We start from the raw sequence: 17210 nt of genomic DNA on the forward strand, positions 1-17210 counted from the left end.
TTCTTGCAGAATGTCATCTCCCTTGTCATCTTTGTCTACTTGCTCTTCTCTTCCTATTAGATTCTCCGAAAGAGGTGTTCTGGCATACAACTCCTCTGTGTATTATTTTCATCTCTTCACCATGACTTCACCAAACAGTATTTATCCCTCTATTTTCTATTGTGCCTGAGTCTTGTTTTAAGTTTGTTAAAAAATTGATTTGCTGTTCTGTAGGCTAAATCAGTTCTTCCGATTTGCATATTTTCTTCCACTTCTCTGCACATTTCTTCAAGAAATTTTTTTTTTTTTCTTTCCTAGTTTCTCTATTAACTAAATTACTTAATCTTCTGTATTCAGCTTTTACTTGTTCATCAGTTGCATTTTTGTATTATCTCCTGTTTTCTATAAGCTCAATAATATCTGCTGTAATCCATTTCCTCTTGTTTTTGGGTTGAGTTCTTCCAGCTATCTTTTCTTCTGCTTTGTATATACCAGATTTCATTTGATCCCAGTCTTCATTTACTCCACCATGTTGAAAATTCTTGGCTAGGTTGTCTGTTTCATGAGCATAGTGCTTTGACAGTCCCTCAGTTTTCAGTTTTCTAGTTCCCATTTAAGTTTTAATGGCTTCTTCTTCAAACTTTTGAATTTCAGTGAACTTTTCATCAGGACCAGGTTATGATCACTGCTTATGTCTGCAGATGGATAGGTCCTGCAATCTTTTATCTGGTTCCTAAAATGTGCTTTCACTCTAACGATCTGATGACTAAGATTGTGTGAAGTGTATGTGCAAACTTCCCACTTCCCTTATACGAGTTGACTTACTTTGTGTACACAGCTGATCTTCTCTGGATAGCCAGCTTCTGGAATTTCTATAAACTTCTTCTCTGAAGAATGATGCTACTTACAGGAACCTTAAAGACTCTCTCTCTACTTGTGAAATAATTAGGTACTCGAAGAATACTTTTCAACAACTATCGGTATATTTGAGCTCCCTAAAGAACAAAATTCACTTTGCATATAAACATTTGACTTCTTGTCAGTCACTCGTATCGTCTCACATTAGAAACTGATTTAAGTACATTTTAGAAAAGAGTTGGATTAACAACCATAACTCAATTACAAACAAATCGTAAAAACAGTCTTGCCTCCAGCAAGTCCAAAATAAGAGCTTTTTCAGAATTCCAAATCTCAAATGTTCAAGTTATTTATAACAATGGCCACTGATACGATTAACACAGACTAACCTAGAAGTTCCATAGTTCTTCCTTTGTATTTCACTACGACTCTCACATCTAAAATATCATGTGTTCGAGATGGTAGAAGGACGAGTGGTTCTAGAATTTACGCCGAAATTATTGAAACACTACAGAACCAGGTGAGTAGAGGGTTATAAATACAAAATAACTCACCAGTAATGCAGGCATAGGCACAATAATGAATAAGAAAATAACAATACAGGTAAGCTCCTATGAACAGCATTGCCAAGACAGGCACAAAGCCACTACCCACCACAGAAGTACAAGATTATATGCCACCTAAAATCCACAGATGATGATGACATTGAAAGAATGTATGTGGGATAAAGGAAATAATTCAGACAGTTTAGGGAAATTAAAATTTAATTTTTATGGAATAGTGGAATTTGGTAGCACGAAAAGGGAGGAAAAATGTAAAGGGCGCATCAAATGAAAACAAGACAGATGGGAAAAAGCAAGTACACTGTTTATTATTGTTAAGGAGACAGTCACAATTGGTCACACCACACATGCCTGCAAGAATAAATGATTCGAGGCAGATGTCTAATTCTTACACGCATGTTTGAAAGAACAAACTCTATTGACAATCCACAGCTGTACAAAATAATTCAAAATTAATTCCTTGAATGGGAATTCCTTGACATCAGCTGTATATTGTTTAGATCTACTACCCAACAGTGAAATTTAAAAATTTTTGCCAGACTGGGCCTCGAGCCCCGATATCCCACATATCGCTAGCAGGCAGCTTAACCACTTCGGCTATCCGCGCTTGCTCCCTGGATCCACCCAGAACCTTCACGCATCACACTGTCTGTATCCTTATATGGTAATCCATTGAATTCATTACCTAATGCTCACAACATTAACTGGAATTCCACAATGGGGAGAATGTGTCAACGAGGAATCTGAAGCAAAACTAGGCTGTGGCAGACCAGGAACTGCTTCTGCTATTTAATACATCCTCACATGACGATCCCGACCACAGCACAGTGAAATGAAAAACAGTATTCAGCAATGGCTACTGCCAAACCCATCATTATTAAAAGTGGATGTATGATGTAGCAGAATGGGAAAGTACATAATGAACAAATCAATACCAGGCACTTAGGAGACAGCAAAGTCTTATAGCTCGCTGGATATGTGAAGCATATCTAGTTTTCTACACTTTGTAACACTGTTGTTCGGATAAAACAATGCTTGGTATGTATCTGGTAAACCTATTTTGTATTTTCAGTGCATTAGGATGGATGCTGTACTGTCAAGGCTTATTAGTTGTCATGTGAAGTAAACAAACACTGTGACTGGTATACTTACAAATTTTGTGCCAGCATTCAGAATGTATTAATAGCATACAACAAAACTAAAGCAAAAACATAGTAGGAACAAAATACTATTAGATAATATTGAAGTAATTAAAATTTTCATCTGAAGCATTGTTTGAACAAATAAGACATCAAATTTGTGCAAGTTAGTAAATGTATTTCTGTTAAATTAGCATCGCACATGGAAGTCCATACAAAAACAAATCTGGAATTATTTATCAGCTGTCCAGGAATGTGAAACTATACTTATAATTTATGAAATGTCCTCAAATAAAAATGCATGAACTTGACCTTCATTATAGTAACTATATATAAGTATCAGTGGTGGTACCCACACATGTTTGCATCAGATTATGCGATGTCAAGACCGAGTTTCGTTATGCTGAAATTTCTGTAATAAATATTTTGAAGTTAAATATTTTATTTCACATAAATCTTTTTGTAGTTAGCATGTCACAAATTGCTTGACATTGCAACGAAGGGAACCTTAGTGGAGGAGCTACAAGATAAAACAATTTACATCATTCACTGTTTCGACGACAGGTACCCAGATAAGTATTTGATTGTTCCCTTAAACCTGCAAGTATTTTGAGTCTCCTGATGTCAACCTAGTGAATCCAGTGTTCAATAAACAGTTCACAAATAATACATAAGTACATTTAAATGTGTTTGGCTGTTAACACTGACAAAATATATAACAAACACTTTGTGAAATTTACTATCATACATGTTTGCAAGGGAACACCAGAATTACATCACAATTTTATGTTGGAAATTATTTGGTGTGATTTCAGGACTGTTAAGAGTGAGTGAGTGAGTGTGTGTGTGTGTGTGTGTGTGTGTGTGTGTGTGTGTGTGTGTGTGTAATTATCCTGGTTAGAATACATCAAGAGCGGAGAAATTCTTCATAGTTTCTGTGTCCATCATTTATTTCACAGAGAATAATTTAAATTTCCTTCACACAGCTCTGGGGAATTCTAAAGAGGGAAGTGAAGAACTTTGGGTGTTCAGTGTACCAGAAGCTGACAGCTGGTCAGATATGTGACAGGAGCAGCCAAACAATACCATTGCTGGATAAGCAGTGCTAACGTTGCAGATGCTCAGTTACACAGCCGCTGAACCAAGTTAAGACCAGGTGGTACATGGGTCGAACTTCTTGATGTCGAAGACTGTTGGCACCAGCCAGGGAGGCCATATTCCTCTTGACAAACACAGTGAGCGAGTCCCACTGTTGCTCCCAAAGCCTCACCAACACCAGACAGTTCCATGAAAATGTATCTGCCACATATATACATTTACATTTCTCTACAGCAACTTAATAAGCTACCAGTATACACAAATCGAAGATTCAACATGAAAATGTGGAGTCAACCACCCTTCACAATGCAAAAGCACTAACTATGGCACATTTTGAAGGAGAAAGACTTTGCCAACAGAATCATTCCACAAGAATCTCACAAAAGTTATAAAGATGAAAACATAAATAAAAAAATAAAAAATAATAAAAATTAATGGTAACTTCCCTCATAACCAGGTTTCCTTAAAATGTGCTTATCATTTATTCATTCAATGATGGCCCACAGACCTCCAGGAAAGACACAGATACAAACACATAAGCAGCGTGAGTGATCACTTCATATGCACAAAAAAGGGATCACAGAGACACCAACGAACATAGATCATTTGCATCCCCACAAATCCCATTGCAAAAAGACTGGCGACAGTATTACTATAATTAAAGTAGCTAACTGAAGACTGATATTATAACACATCTACAATTTTTTTTAAAAAGTTGTTTGCATCTCGTAAGATCTATTCATTTAATTTTCATGTCTCCCGCTATGCACTGTAATCTCTAATAGATCCAATTTTCTACCCCTATCCTATTTGTGTGAAATTGAGAGGCCTTTTTCAGTTCCCAACAAAGGGTGGCCAGTTTCATGGCTGTGTATGGCTACGGTGGACATTTCTATACTGTGAAGCTGAGAAGTGTCTGTGTAATCCTTGTGCCTTGACTAAGTACCTATCCGTCTGACCGATTAACATCGCATTACAACTGTTAAAGATGTACAGCATTTATCCACATACTATTCTAAATTATTCCTTATTCATTATGTTTTCATGGTTTCTGTTAGCTCTGGCTAGTTGTCTGATAATATTCAGCTCAGTCACTGTCTCCTGTTTACCCACCAGGACATTAAATGTTCTATCTACTAAGCCCTGAAGGGTGGAAAGTTTTTTGGTCATTTGGATGACATGAGTTATCATATAATAGAATATCCATTGTCATCGGGTCCTTTAGACTTTGAAGGCAATCCTACCATTTGATGTTTGGATCAAGAAATGCATGTCATCACTTTTTTATTGTTCAACAGTGAGTTAATTTTCTTGTGGAAATCATTAAACTCATTTACAATTAGCACTTTTATTTTCACAGTCCGTCTTGATCACATAGATTTCTTTACACTTTATGACCGGTTTCGACTTATCGCCATCTTCAGATCTGTTGTAAATGTAGATATTGTTTAAGCAACCAGGTTCAATTAATTAAGATTAAACCTATACAAGTCTTAGTGATGCATGAAATATAAAATATTTCTAGCCATGTATGGCAGTCATACATAGCGTTAAAATATTCTGATCTAAATCATCGTCAAGGTAAACATGTGCGTGCTAATACTCAGATCGTGTCAGTATTTATACAAAAACCTACTAGCAGCAGAGGGCACTTTAGCCAGAATACATAGTAAACCAGTGTCGCCAATATAAAGATTAAAATGCGGTATGCATTGTCTGTTAGTAGGAATTGTTTTTGTGGTCAGATTCATGTGGGGGAACAAAACTGTAATATAAAAAAGGTTTTAATCTTAAAAGCAATTCTAGAAGAGCATAGTTCTTTGGAGGCAACTACACTGAAATATCTTATCTCAGGCCATTCTTTTTTGCCTAATGATAGTGACTTTGGTGATGTAGAATGTGCTCTGAAGATGCAGGATAGATTCTATATTCCAGAAGATTACATCTGTGTAATGCAGAGAGCAAGGAAAAAGAATCCCCTACAGGTCCATAGGATGCAAAAACTTGACTTCAAAGGAACCACACAACTTAAAGAGTATTGTTAATAGGAAACAAGACATACATCAGAACAAAATAAGCTGGCTGCAACTCCATCAGATTAGAATCTTAAAGAGCACACTCTTCTCTGTATTTATGAATACAGAATTAGATAGAATTTTGTTGAAGTTGATGTCAAGAAAAGTAGAGCTGGTCGCTCAAAGACTGGAGTAAACTTCTCATCGCTCCTGTTACCTTTTTGGCCTAATGGAAAGCCTATATTACAGCCAAAATTGGATGACGTCGCATCTCTTATGCATCTCATTCCGAGTGACGCTACCATGTTTACAGTAATCTTTCAGTAGATTATGATATTGATGGGGTTGATGGGGAGCTGGACTTCATCTTGGAAAAACATCAGATTCATTGTGCAAAATGTATTATTTTTCTTGCCATTGCATTGTATTATGTTCATATTGCTTGGTATATAATTGAAGTTTAATATATTAATACATGCAAACATCACTACTGCCAGGTTTTTCAAGCTCCTGATGAACAATACCCAGTCCCTCAAAATACAACACAGAAGATCCAAGTGCCATTTTAACTTATTGAGGCGAGGGTCAATCAAAACCAAGTTTGTCCAGCACTGGTTGCTTGACAATCTCAGAAAATTTTTATATTTGATGGGTGAATCACCCAATGTTTAGCAGTCACAAAAATATTTTTTTACAAAAATTATTGTTTATTATTTTGAAATGGTGGCCATATTTGTTCCAGGCCGCTTGCATTTTTCTATATTTGCAACCATCTACGTTTTTTACAATTATTCAGTAGTGGATTGTCCTATGCCTTTCAGATAAAATGCATTTAGTTCAACACACACTGGGCTTCAAATTAACATCATTATCACTCAGCTGAATGTTTTCTTTAATACATTTTTAATAGTTCAAAGTTGTCAGCCACAAATTAAAAAAACCCAATTGCTGAACAGTAGTTTTCCAAAGAAAGATTAATTTCTCAGCTTTAATATTTTCTCTGCTATTACATTGTATAGTACAATTCCTTTTTATAGAGTATCAATAGTGAGCAGCTTATAGTTTTAAAAAATACACTATTTTAAAAAATGGATTTTTTTACAATTTTTCCATTTTGTGGCCTGCAACATCTTTGTTGGGGGACAAGTTAAAAATCTGAAAATTTCACAGTTAATAGACCTTTATGATATCAAACTTCAGTATAAATTTGTGTTTTGCCAGGATAACAGGGCGAGAGAACCACTATGAGAAACTGGACTAAGCCTAACAATCAAATGGCGAAAATCAGTAAATGTAACAAAAGGAGACATAAGAAAGTCATAACATTAAAAGAAAAGAGAGAAGATCTCGACACATTAGACTAAGAAGAGATAAGCCGAGAACAATTTGACTAAGAAGATCCGGTGTGGGGAGTAGACAGCTCTCACACGCATTGCGAGGACACAGACGTTGAAAACAACATCCGACGCCGCCGGCACCAGTTGCTGTTCATCAGTGCTAACCCGCTTCCACATCCGCTCACTGACGTCGATGCGGAAACCTACATCCAACGCTACCGGCACCACTTGTTGCTCACCGGTGCTGATTCCACATCCGCTCGGCGACGCAGCCTAAACTCTAAGCCGGGTGAGTGTAAAACAGTACTTTATTGTCTGAGTGTAAAGTTGGATAAACAGTTGAGTGAATTGTATAGGTGTAGGTATTATACTCAGAGTGAAGTTTTTAAATGCCTGCTAGATCTAAAGCTCATAATAATATGGATAACGTGAAACAAATCAAAGAAACTAAAGAACCAGATATGGCTATGTGAGTCAGTAGAGAAATGCAAGACTGATATGAATTAGAAAGTTTAATCAAAACTCAGAGGGCAGATTCAGAGACTTTAAGGAAAGAATTAGGCTTAATAAGTTCTCATTTAAATGAAAACTAGAAGCCCAGAGGTTACAATTAAATGAAACTTTAAATTCTCGATTGAATGCTTAGAATGAAACTCTAAGGAAAGAAATAACTTTGGAATATTCTAGTTTAAATGACCAGAGTGAAATTTTGAATAGTCAAGCAACAAATATAGGTTCACTAAAGACTGAATTTGACACACTAAATAGTAAAGTTGAAAATTTGACATTAGATTTAAAGAAAGAATTAACAAGTTCCTTGAACATTCATGTAAACCAACTGTTCACTGACCTTAGTAACAAGCAGAATGATACTTTCCAAGATTTAGCAAAAAGGCTACAAGATTTAGATTTTCTACTTTGTATAGAATATTTTATACTATTTATGAGATGTGATGTAGATGGGAGGGTTTGTATCAGTTTTTAAAGGAGTGAGTATTTTGGATAAAAGCATGGTTTACAAAAACACACAAATCATGACTAACACGAGACACACACCATACCCTTCAGATGACCCTCACGAACAAGTGTGCCCGATTCTCCACCATTTGCCGTTTCCATAGGGTTGCTAAGGTTTCCTTCGGGGGATCTCAAGGGTGAAGGTAGGAATGTCCGTTCTGTAGGAGACGATTTAACACCAAACCTCCGCCGGCTTCTCACTCAATACTTGTGAGGTAGGGGTCCTGGTAAAAGGGGGTGGGAAGGGCTTCCTCTTTTGGGGCTATCTTCTTTCTCTTCTTCGATCCTGGTATCCATTTTTATTTATTTCCTTTCTTACTTTTCATTTGAATACGTATCTATCTTTCCCTCTTTCCATATTCATCTAATTCTATCACAGAAGTCCTTCCTGGTTTCCAATAACCTACATCTTATCTTCGTTAAGAAGGCCGAAGAATCAGACTATACGAACACACATCTACATACACACTAAGAGAGACGGATACACAAACAATGAGGTAACAGATGAGAAAGCTGTGAGAACCGCCAAGTGTTGTAGGGGGAAAGATATGTGTACATCAGGAAATATGCACACATCTTTTTTTTCTGTATGCTGGTTCTACATCGCCTATTTATATAAAAAAACCATCTCTCTCTCTCTCTCTCTCTCTCTCTCTCTCTCTCTCACACACACACACACACACACACACACACACACACAAGAACTATGACAATTTCATATAGCCTATATACCGCACACACACATAAAAACACCTGTGACGATTTCACATTGAGCGAGTATACATAAGAAGGAGGCATGAGTAAGGAACGAGAACGCAAGGAAGATTGAAGTACTCACGACGTTTATTTAAGAAAAGTCAGTGTAGCAAATACTCTGATAAATTGAGGAGTTGTAGGGAAGTGGGACTTGAATAGCGTATGGGAACATATTGCCTACTGAATAGTATAGAGATATGGAATCTATTAAGCATATAGAAGTTGAAAAGTAGTGGAGGACTCCAGAGATTAGATGAAGTATTAAGAAGTAAATGCGAAGTGTAGAATAGATTTTTTATCTTTACTAGAAAATATTTAATTACAGTGTACATAGAAATGTATACGGGGCTTAATGAACCATGAGGCCTACTCAGAAATAAGACGGGGGCGTACCCGGCACTTACTGAATATAAAGGGCAGGCGTAACTGCATGGAGATGGGACGACTTGTGGCCTAATGAATAGGGATGTTGTAAAAAGGGGAGTACCTACCAGAATAGATAGAGGAAGTACACTCATATGGTCAACCCACAGGCAAGGTATAGGTACTGATGCTAGGGGAAAAGGACAGTATCATGACAGAAGTCACACATTTTATAGGGATTATTCTGATAAGTTTGAATTCTATACACAACAAGCATTATTACGCGCTATGTAAGTTTACAAGTGTCAGAAGGAATGCTTTTATGTTGCCCAGAGTTGCTCCAAACTACATAAAATATTAGAAGTAATACATACTTAGAAAAGGTAGTATTAAAGTTGAAAACAGAAAACAGATTACTCAAGTGTCACAAACACCTTAAGTTTACAATTGAAAATAAAAATAAAGTCTCATGTTTCCTAAATGCTAGTCAGGCTTACTGGATCACTAATGAATACTCCGGTCTGGATAACAAAGAATCACTCAATGTATACTGTTAAAATGTGAATTATTATTATGTGTGATATAAATGTACATGATGATTATGTATAAAATATCACATGTTCGATCTGATGAGGGGGATATGCAGCATTTCGAGAATTTCCATGTAAATTCTAGAACCACTCGGCCTTCTACTGTCTCAAACACGATATTTTCAATATAAGTGTGAGACAGCCTACCTACCGCGTGTCGCCTGTCTGTGTGTGTGTGTGTGTGTGTGTGTAGGTCCGAAGTGTGTAGTAAGAAGACTGTAGATGCAGTGGTTGAATGGCACCGACAAGTGTTTGCCGGTCGTGTCATGGAAGTTTAATGAGAGAACACGGCAGAGTCAAGGAACTTCTGTGTTATTCCATACTGTTTTACAACTTTGACTATGTAGAGAAAAAAGGAAGAATGGTTGGAATATTGTTAAATGGATGCTTGTTTTGGACTTGGAGAGGATAAGACGTAATTCAGATTTAGGATGAGAATGGGCTTGGTTTTTCAGCCAACTTTCTCTTAGGTGTACATGAACTTTGTGTCTAATCTTTGGATACACGAGAAGACTTACTTGACAATGTTTGGCTATGTGGAGAATGAGATTTGTAAAAGTTTGATGTTTAAATATACACCATTAAGTGAAGCAAAAGAAACTGTGTACATCTACTTATTTTTATAAGTAGAAAGAGTCTTGAGAAATTCCTGTTCCTGGTAAATATACTTTGGAGAAGAAGAGAAAAGGAGTTTGCTGCAGCAAGCTAACCAGCAAGGAAAGTCGGCTGACAATCTCAAGTAAGTCATATCGTTAAAGAAGTCAGAGTTTAGATACATACTTCACCACTTTTAAGTCATCCAAAGCGTTAGAGTGATCGCACGTACTCTTTTCAATCTATATATCTCTGACTTGCCTCAAACACGATCCAAGAAAAATGGTTATGCTGACGACCTAGCACTAGCTGCCTGCAGTAAAACCACAGACGAGGCCAGCAATACACTCACAGAGGACCTCTCCATGGTGGGCTAATACTTCGTTGACAGGAGACTTACGCCTAACATGAATAAAGCTGTAGTGTCCAGTTTCCACCTCAACAACTGACAAGCAAATAAGCAGCCAGTAGTATATTTTAACAACCACCTCCTCCGCTACAATCCATACCTGAAATACCTGGGCATCACACTGGATAGAACGTTGTCGTGTAAAAGGCACTTTGAGAACACCGCAGCCAAGTTTATACTAGGAACAACATAATCCACAAATTATGTGGCACAACCCAGGGTGCAAATGCATCCACACTTAGAACTTCAGCTCTTAGCCTGGTGTATTCTGTTGCTGAATACTGTTCCCAAGCTTGGCTAAGTAGTTGCCACACAAAGAAAGTCGACATCAAGCTGAATGAAACCCTGGGAATAACCAGTGGTGGCTACTTAATAAATAAAAAAAATAATAATAATAATTCTTGAAATTATATAAACTATATAGCCGAGGGATGATGCTACTTCATACCCCACTTAGCAGTTAAGCTTTGATAGCTGATCTTTATATATTTTATTAGCTGAATTCAAATCTAGCCTTAGTTTTTTTTGCATCACCCATATTTTTCGAGCAATATGCTTTTTATCACATAGTATAAAAATCCTATGCTACACGGTAAACGGGGAAATTAGTTAAATGCTTTGTTACAACATAAGCATGGTTTGTATTTACAGTAAGCTACTCAAAACAATGATATGTGTTAATAGAGGTTTCACTTGTCAGCTGGAATTGGTTTGTATTTTCTTTCTCTTTTTTCATTGAAGCTTCTTGTGTAGCTTTACTATGATGAGTCACTCGCCGAACTTCTCGGTGAAGTGACTGACAGTATTCCACCATCATGTTAGTGTTCCAGTGGCCTTTTTATCGTTTTTCCATCACTTTAATGGTCTGGTGAAAACACTCTCCTTGCTTCTCACTAACATCTCCCATATTGTCCAGGAAGTAATCAAGGTGACTGTTCAAAAAGTGAACTTTTAGGCTCATTAAACATCCTAAAGTTTTAAACTTCTTTAACAGTGTAACTATAATAGAAACTATTCTGGGTCTTTTCCATGTCCTAAGAGCTTTGTAACAACTTGCTAGAATGATACCCATACTTCTTTCTCATTTAAGGTAATTGTGGATTCAAAGTTAACATCAAACATCAATTCTCTAATGTCAGGTCTGACAAAGATGCCTTCTTTTAGTTTAACTTCCGAAAGGTGCGGAAACGTTTGGCAGAGATACTTAAAACATGGTTCATCCTTAGGCAAAGCCTTTACAAACTGTTTCATTAGGCTTAACTTTATATGTAGAGGTGGTACGAGTACGTTTTTTTGGATCTACAAGGTTTTTGCGTAGAACGTTCTTCTCACCAGGTTTTAAAGATTCCCTCACAGGCCAGTTCTTTCTGCACCAATGTTGATCCCTAGCCCTACTGTCCCATTCACACAAGAAATATGGAAATTTGGTAAAGCCACCTCACTGACCAAGGAGCATGCATGTTACTTTTAGATCACCACATATCATCCAATCATGAGCAGAATAGCCTATTTTATTTAGCACTACGTCTAGGTTTTCATAGCTTTCTTTCATATGCACAGAATGTCCAACAGGTATAGATGCATACATGTTACCATTGTGTAATAAAACAGCCTTTAAACTAGTTTTGGATGAATCAATGAACAGCCTCCAGTCTTCCTTTTTGTATTCAATACCAAACTCATTCATCAGATCGGGAATGTCTGAGCGGTACTCTAAATCACGTTCTAGTTGAAAAAACTTTAAAAATTGCTGCTCGCTCTTTTTATACATGTATATGCTGGTTCCAACTGCCAATAAGTTCTTTTCTTTTAATCTAGAGCCAAGCAATTCAGCTTTTTCTTTCATTAAGCCCAGATCCCTAACCAAATCGTTACGCTCGGTCTGAGTAGACAATTTGGGCTCTAGACTTTCTGTATTACAATGGAATTGATCATTATCTGGTTCGTCTAAATCAGATTGTACATCAGAAAATACTTCTGTTGGAATAGAATTTAAATCATCTGGTGGTTCAGGAACTGGCAAATCTTCACCATGCCCTACTAGTCGGATGGTGAACGGAAGGTTAGGGTAGCTTATTACCTTCCTTGTTTTTCGAATTATGACCAGTAATATCAACACTGCAAAAGTAGCAATCATCTGAATGCTTTCTTGGCTATCATAGGAACAGCAAATCTAAAGGCTTTTTTGTCCTTTTTGGACCATTTTCTCAGATCTTCAACACACACATAACACACCTTATGTGGCACCCAAGATTTATCTTGATCACCAAATTTAGATCCAAGGTATGACAGATACCACTTTTTCACAAAGTCTGTAATGTTTCTTTGGTGTTTTTTAATCACAAATTCACTACAAATATAACAATAACTGTCAGCAGAGTTTTTACAACCAAGATTAGACATTCTACTGAGCACATGTACAGGGAACACGGAAGTGTGGTTAGTTAAGTTGACAGTAAACAAAACGCCATCTGTTAACACAAAAACAGAATCGACCTCTTTCTGCCCTAAAAAACTTAAAAATAAGGTATTTTCAGCAAAAACGTTTTTCCATTGTTGGCCTATGTTATAAATTTGTATGAAAATTGTAGTATAAAACTTGGATGGTGCTCAGAAGTACAGCAACTACATTCCTGGAAATTGAAATAAGAACACCGTGAATTCATTGTCCCAGGAAGGGGAAACTTTATTGACACATTCCTGGGGTCAGATACATCACATGATCACACTGACAGAACCACAGGCACATAGACACAGGTAACAAAGCATGCACAATGTCGGCACTAGTACAATGTATATCCACCTTTCGCAGCAATGCAGGCTGCTATTCTCCAATGGAGACTATCGTAGAGATGCTGGATGTAGTCCTGTGGAACGGCTTGCCATGCCATTTCCACCTGGCGCCTCAGTTGGACCAGCGTTTGTGCTGGACGTGCAGACCGCGTGAGACGACGCTTCATCCAGTCCCAAACATGCTCAATGGGGGACAGATCCGGAGATCTTGCTGGCCAGGGTAGTTGACGTACACCTTCTAGAGCACGTTGGGTGGCACGGGATACATGCGGACGTGCATTGTCCTGTTGGAACAGCAAGTTCCCTTGCCGGTCTAGGAATGGTAGAACGATGGGTTCGATGACGGTTTGGATGTACCGTGCACTATTCAGTGTCCCCTCGACGATCACCAGTGGTGTACGGCCAGTGTAGGAGATCGCTCCCCACACCATGATGCCGGGTGTTGGCCCTGTGTGCCTCGGTCGTATGCAGTCCTGATTGTGGCGCTCACCTGCACGGCGCCAAACACGCATACGACCATCATTGGCACCAAGGCAGAAGCGACTCTCATCGCTGAAGACGACACGTCTCCATTCGTCCCTCCATTCACGCCTGTCGCGACACCACTGGAGGCGGGCTGCACGATGTTGGGGCGTGAGCGGAAGACGGCCTAACGGTGTGCGGGACCGTAGCCCAGCTTCATGGAGACGGTTGCGAATGGTCCTCGCCGATACCCCAGGAGCAACAGTGTCCCTAATTTGCTGGGAAGTGGCGGTGCGGTCCCCTACGGCACTGTGTAGGATCCTACGGTCTTGGCGTGCATCCGTGCGACGCTGCGGCCCGGTCCCAGGTCGACGGGCACGTGCACCTTCCGCCGACCACTGGCGACAACATCGATGTACTGTGGAGACCTCACGCCCCACGTGTTGAGCAATTCGGCGGTACGTCCACCCGGCCTCCCGCATGCCCACTATACGCCCTCGCTCAAAGTCCGTCAACTGCACATACGGTTCACGTCCACGCTGTCGCGGCATGCTACCAGTGTTAAAGACTGCGATGGAGCTCCGTAGGCCACGGCAAACTGGCTGACACTGACGGCGGCGGTGCACAAATGCTGCGCAGCTAGCGCCATTCGACGGCCAACACCGCGGTTCCTGGTGTGTCCGCTGTGCCGTGCGTGTGATCATTGCTTGTACAGCCCTCTCGCAGTGTCCGGAGCAAGTATGGTGGGTCTGACACACTGGTGTCAATGTGTTCTTTTTTCCATTTCCAGGAGTGTACATTGACTCCAGTGGTGGTCATGTGACCAAGTTTACAAGCAAGCATGCTCAGGAGGGCATGTGGTCATTGGTCACTGGTCCTTGTTTTGGTGGGTTGTTGTTTGGGCGGCATGTGCCGCAAATTCAACAAATTTCGGACTGTGACTTTGTGAACTTCGAGATATGGGTAACAAGAGGACTTGTGTAGATTTTCAGACTTTCGATATTGATAGAAGAGAATAGAAGCTTTCGAAATGTGGCGCAACAGAAGAATGCTGAAAATAAGGTGGGTAGATCACGTAACTAATGAGGAGGTATTGAATAGGATTGGGGAGAAGAGAAGTTTGTGGCACAACTTGACAAGAAGAAGGGATCGGTTGGTAGGACATGTTTTGAGGCATCAAGGGATCACAAATTTAGCATTGGAGGGCAGCGTGGAGGGTAAAAATCGTAGAGGGAGACCAAGAGATCAATACACTAAGCAGATTCAGAAGGATGTAGGTTGCAGTAGGTACTGGGAGATGAAGAAGCTTGCACGGGATAGAGTAGCATGGAGAGCTGCATCAAACCAGTCTCAGGACTGAAGACCACAACAACAACAACATGATTTAATTAGTTCAATGCTGTTGTGCTATAAATAATCGCTATTTTAGTGAATATTATTACTAAGAAATTGGGAGTGCTGCTAAAACTATCTGTTAGTATGTATGAGGCCACCATTCTAAAATGTAAATAAAGCTGCTATAATTCAGTGAACATTTTATCCATTTGCTAACTTGTCTCTCTACCTACAAAAGGTAGCCAACACCTTTTGATGGAGCCGTGGGATCTGCTAACAGCTGCACATTGCTCTTACTCACTGGGATGTGCTACACGGAATAGCAAGTACCCGCAAGTGATGTTGTAGTGCTATCATCCCCTTCCAATTCATGCCATGTTCATTGTGTGCTGCAGCGCGCCTGCTTTGGCACCCATGCATCAGGTGCTGCCTCTTCCTCCAGCATTCCTGTTCTGCACACCTATTATCTCCCTCGAGCCATTAGCTACCCAACTCTTCTTTTACTTCTCACCTTTTTCTTCCTCTACCCACCCCACCCCCACACAGAACAATCGCATCCCGGTCCACTTCCCGAACTGCAAGCCCAGTACTGTGTGTTCAGCAGGTACAATGAAATCAAGCTCAGCACTGTGTGTTCAGCAGGCACAATTAAGAGTGTGTGTGTGTGTGTGTGTGTGTGTGTGTGTGTGTGTGTGTGTGTGTGTGTGTGTTTTTACTCTAGCTCATCCAAGGATTTCATCTGAAAGCTGGCAAAGTTTTCATTCTCTTTTGTGTATGCCTCTAGCAGTCTCCTTACCTCCTAAATATTTACATTCTGCCAGAACCCTCCTTGCCATATGTCAACATTATGTGCATGACAGGATTCGAACTCCCAAATATCTTGATAGGGATGTGCATTAACATTGATCATTGGTGTCTCTTTCATTTCTCATTTGCGTACATGAAGTACTCAATTGCATCACTTATGTGTTTATATTTGTATGTGCCTTTCCTGGAGCTGTACAGATTGTGCAAGTGAAAAACTGTTGATGTGACGCTACCTTTACTTACAGACTGTGTACACCAATTCATTTTATTTTATTTTATAGACTGAATGGATGATGTTAAACATACTTTACGGAGAGACGGTTACAAGGGAACTGACTACAAATTTTTTATATCTTTATTTATATTTTATCTTTATCACTTTGTACAATTACTGTAGAAAATTTTTTAAAAGTGTTTTTGCTGTTTGAAAGGTGGTTCAGCCTACATTTAAACACTGATTTTACTGACCTGTCTCATATCCATTTTGGATAAAGTAAAAATCAAAGAACAGTGGTGCAGAATCTTTTTGTAACACTGCATTTGTTTCACATGGCTAGTTCAGCTGCAGGAAATTTTAAACTTTCTTCAATCCATTTAGCAGTGCGAAACAACGTATCTTCTTTGAACATGGGTGCCATTAACTGCAAACTGAGTGGTAGACCATTTTTGGATAGCTTCACTGGAACACTGATGGCAGGTAAACCTGAAACAGCAGAGGGAAGTAAGTTTGTTTCTTGATACTCATCACACAGTCCATGTTCATTACTTAAATTACATTGCGAAGGACAGATACAGTGACATGCTGAATGTGCTTATCGCATGAGACTTATCTGTTACTTGCCGGTACTGCCTCTATAGTGGTTACATACAAACGGAAACTCTGATTTTTTTTGCGTGCTGTGTATGAGATTTGGCCTGTGACAGCATTTTAAAGTATATATAATGAGGTGTTGATCAAAAACCATCATCAGCTCTGTCCAGTTATGAGCCTGACAACCTGGAGTGCAGATTCTGCATTGTTAATCTACATCTACACCCATAATCCGCAAACCATAGCGGGCTTTCAAAAAAAACTATGCATCCCCCGACTCAGAG

At 39.1% G+C, this 17210-nt stretch overlaps 1 protein-coding gene across 1 annotated transcript in view; it reads right to left on the bottom strand.

Annotated features, from left to right (window-relative positions):
• Positions 1-1585: 1585 nt before the first annotated feature.
• Positions 1586-17210, bottom strand: part of LOC124612348 (glutamyl-tRNA(Gln) amidotransferase subunit A, mitochondrial) — a 153400-nt gene continuing 137775 nt past the window's right edge. The window contains exons 9-10 of the mRNA XM_047140501.1: positions 16584-16818; positions 1586-3838 (exon numbers count right to left, since the gene is read on the bottom strand). Of these exons, the coding sequence (XP_046996457.1) occupies positions 16661-16818 (158 nt within the window). The 3' untranslated portion in view covers positions 1586-3838; positions 16584-16660. The remainder of the gene's footprint in view (positions 3839-16583; positions 16819-17210) is intronic.

The sequence above is a fragment of the Schistocerca americana genome, chromosome 4 (assembly GCF_021461395.2).
Source record: "Schistocerca americana isolate TAMUIC-IGC-003095 chromosome 4, iqSchAmer2.1, whole genome shotgun sequence".
Lineage (NCBI taxonomy): Eukaryota > Metazoa > Arthropoda > Insecta > Orthoptera > Acrididae > Schistocerca > Schistocerca americana.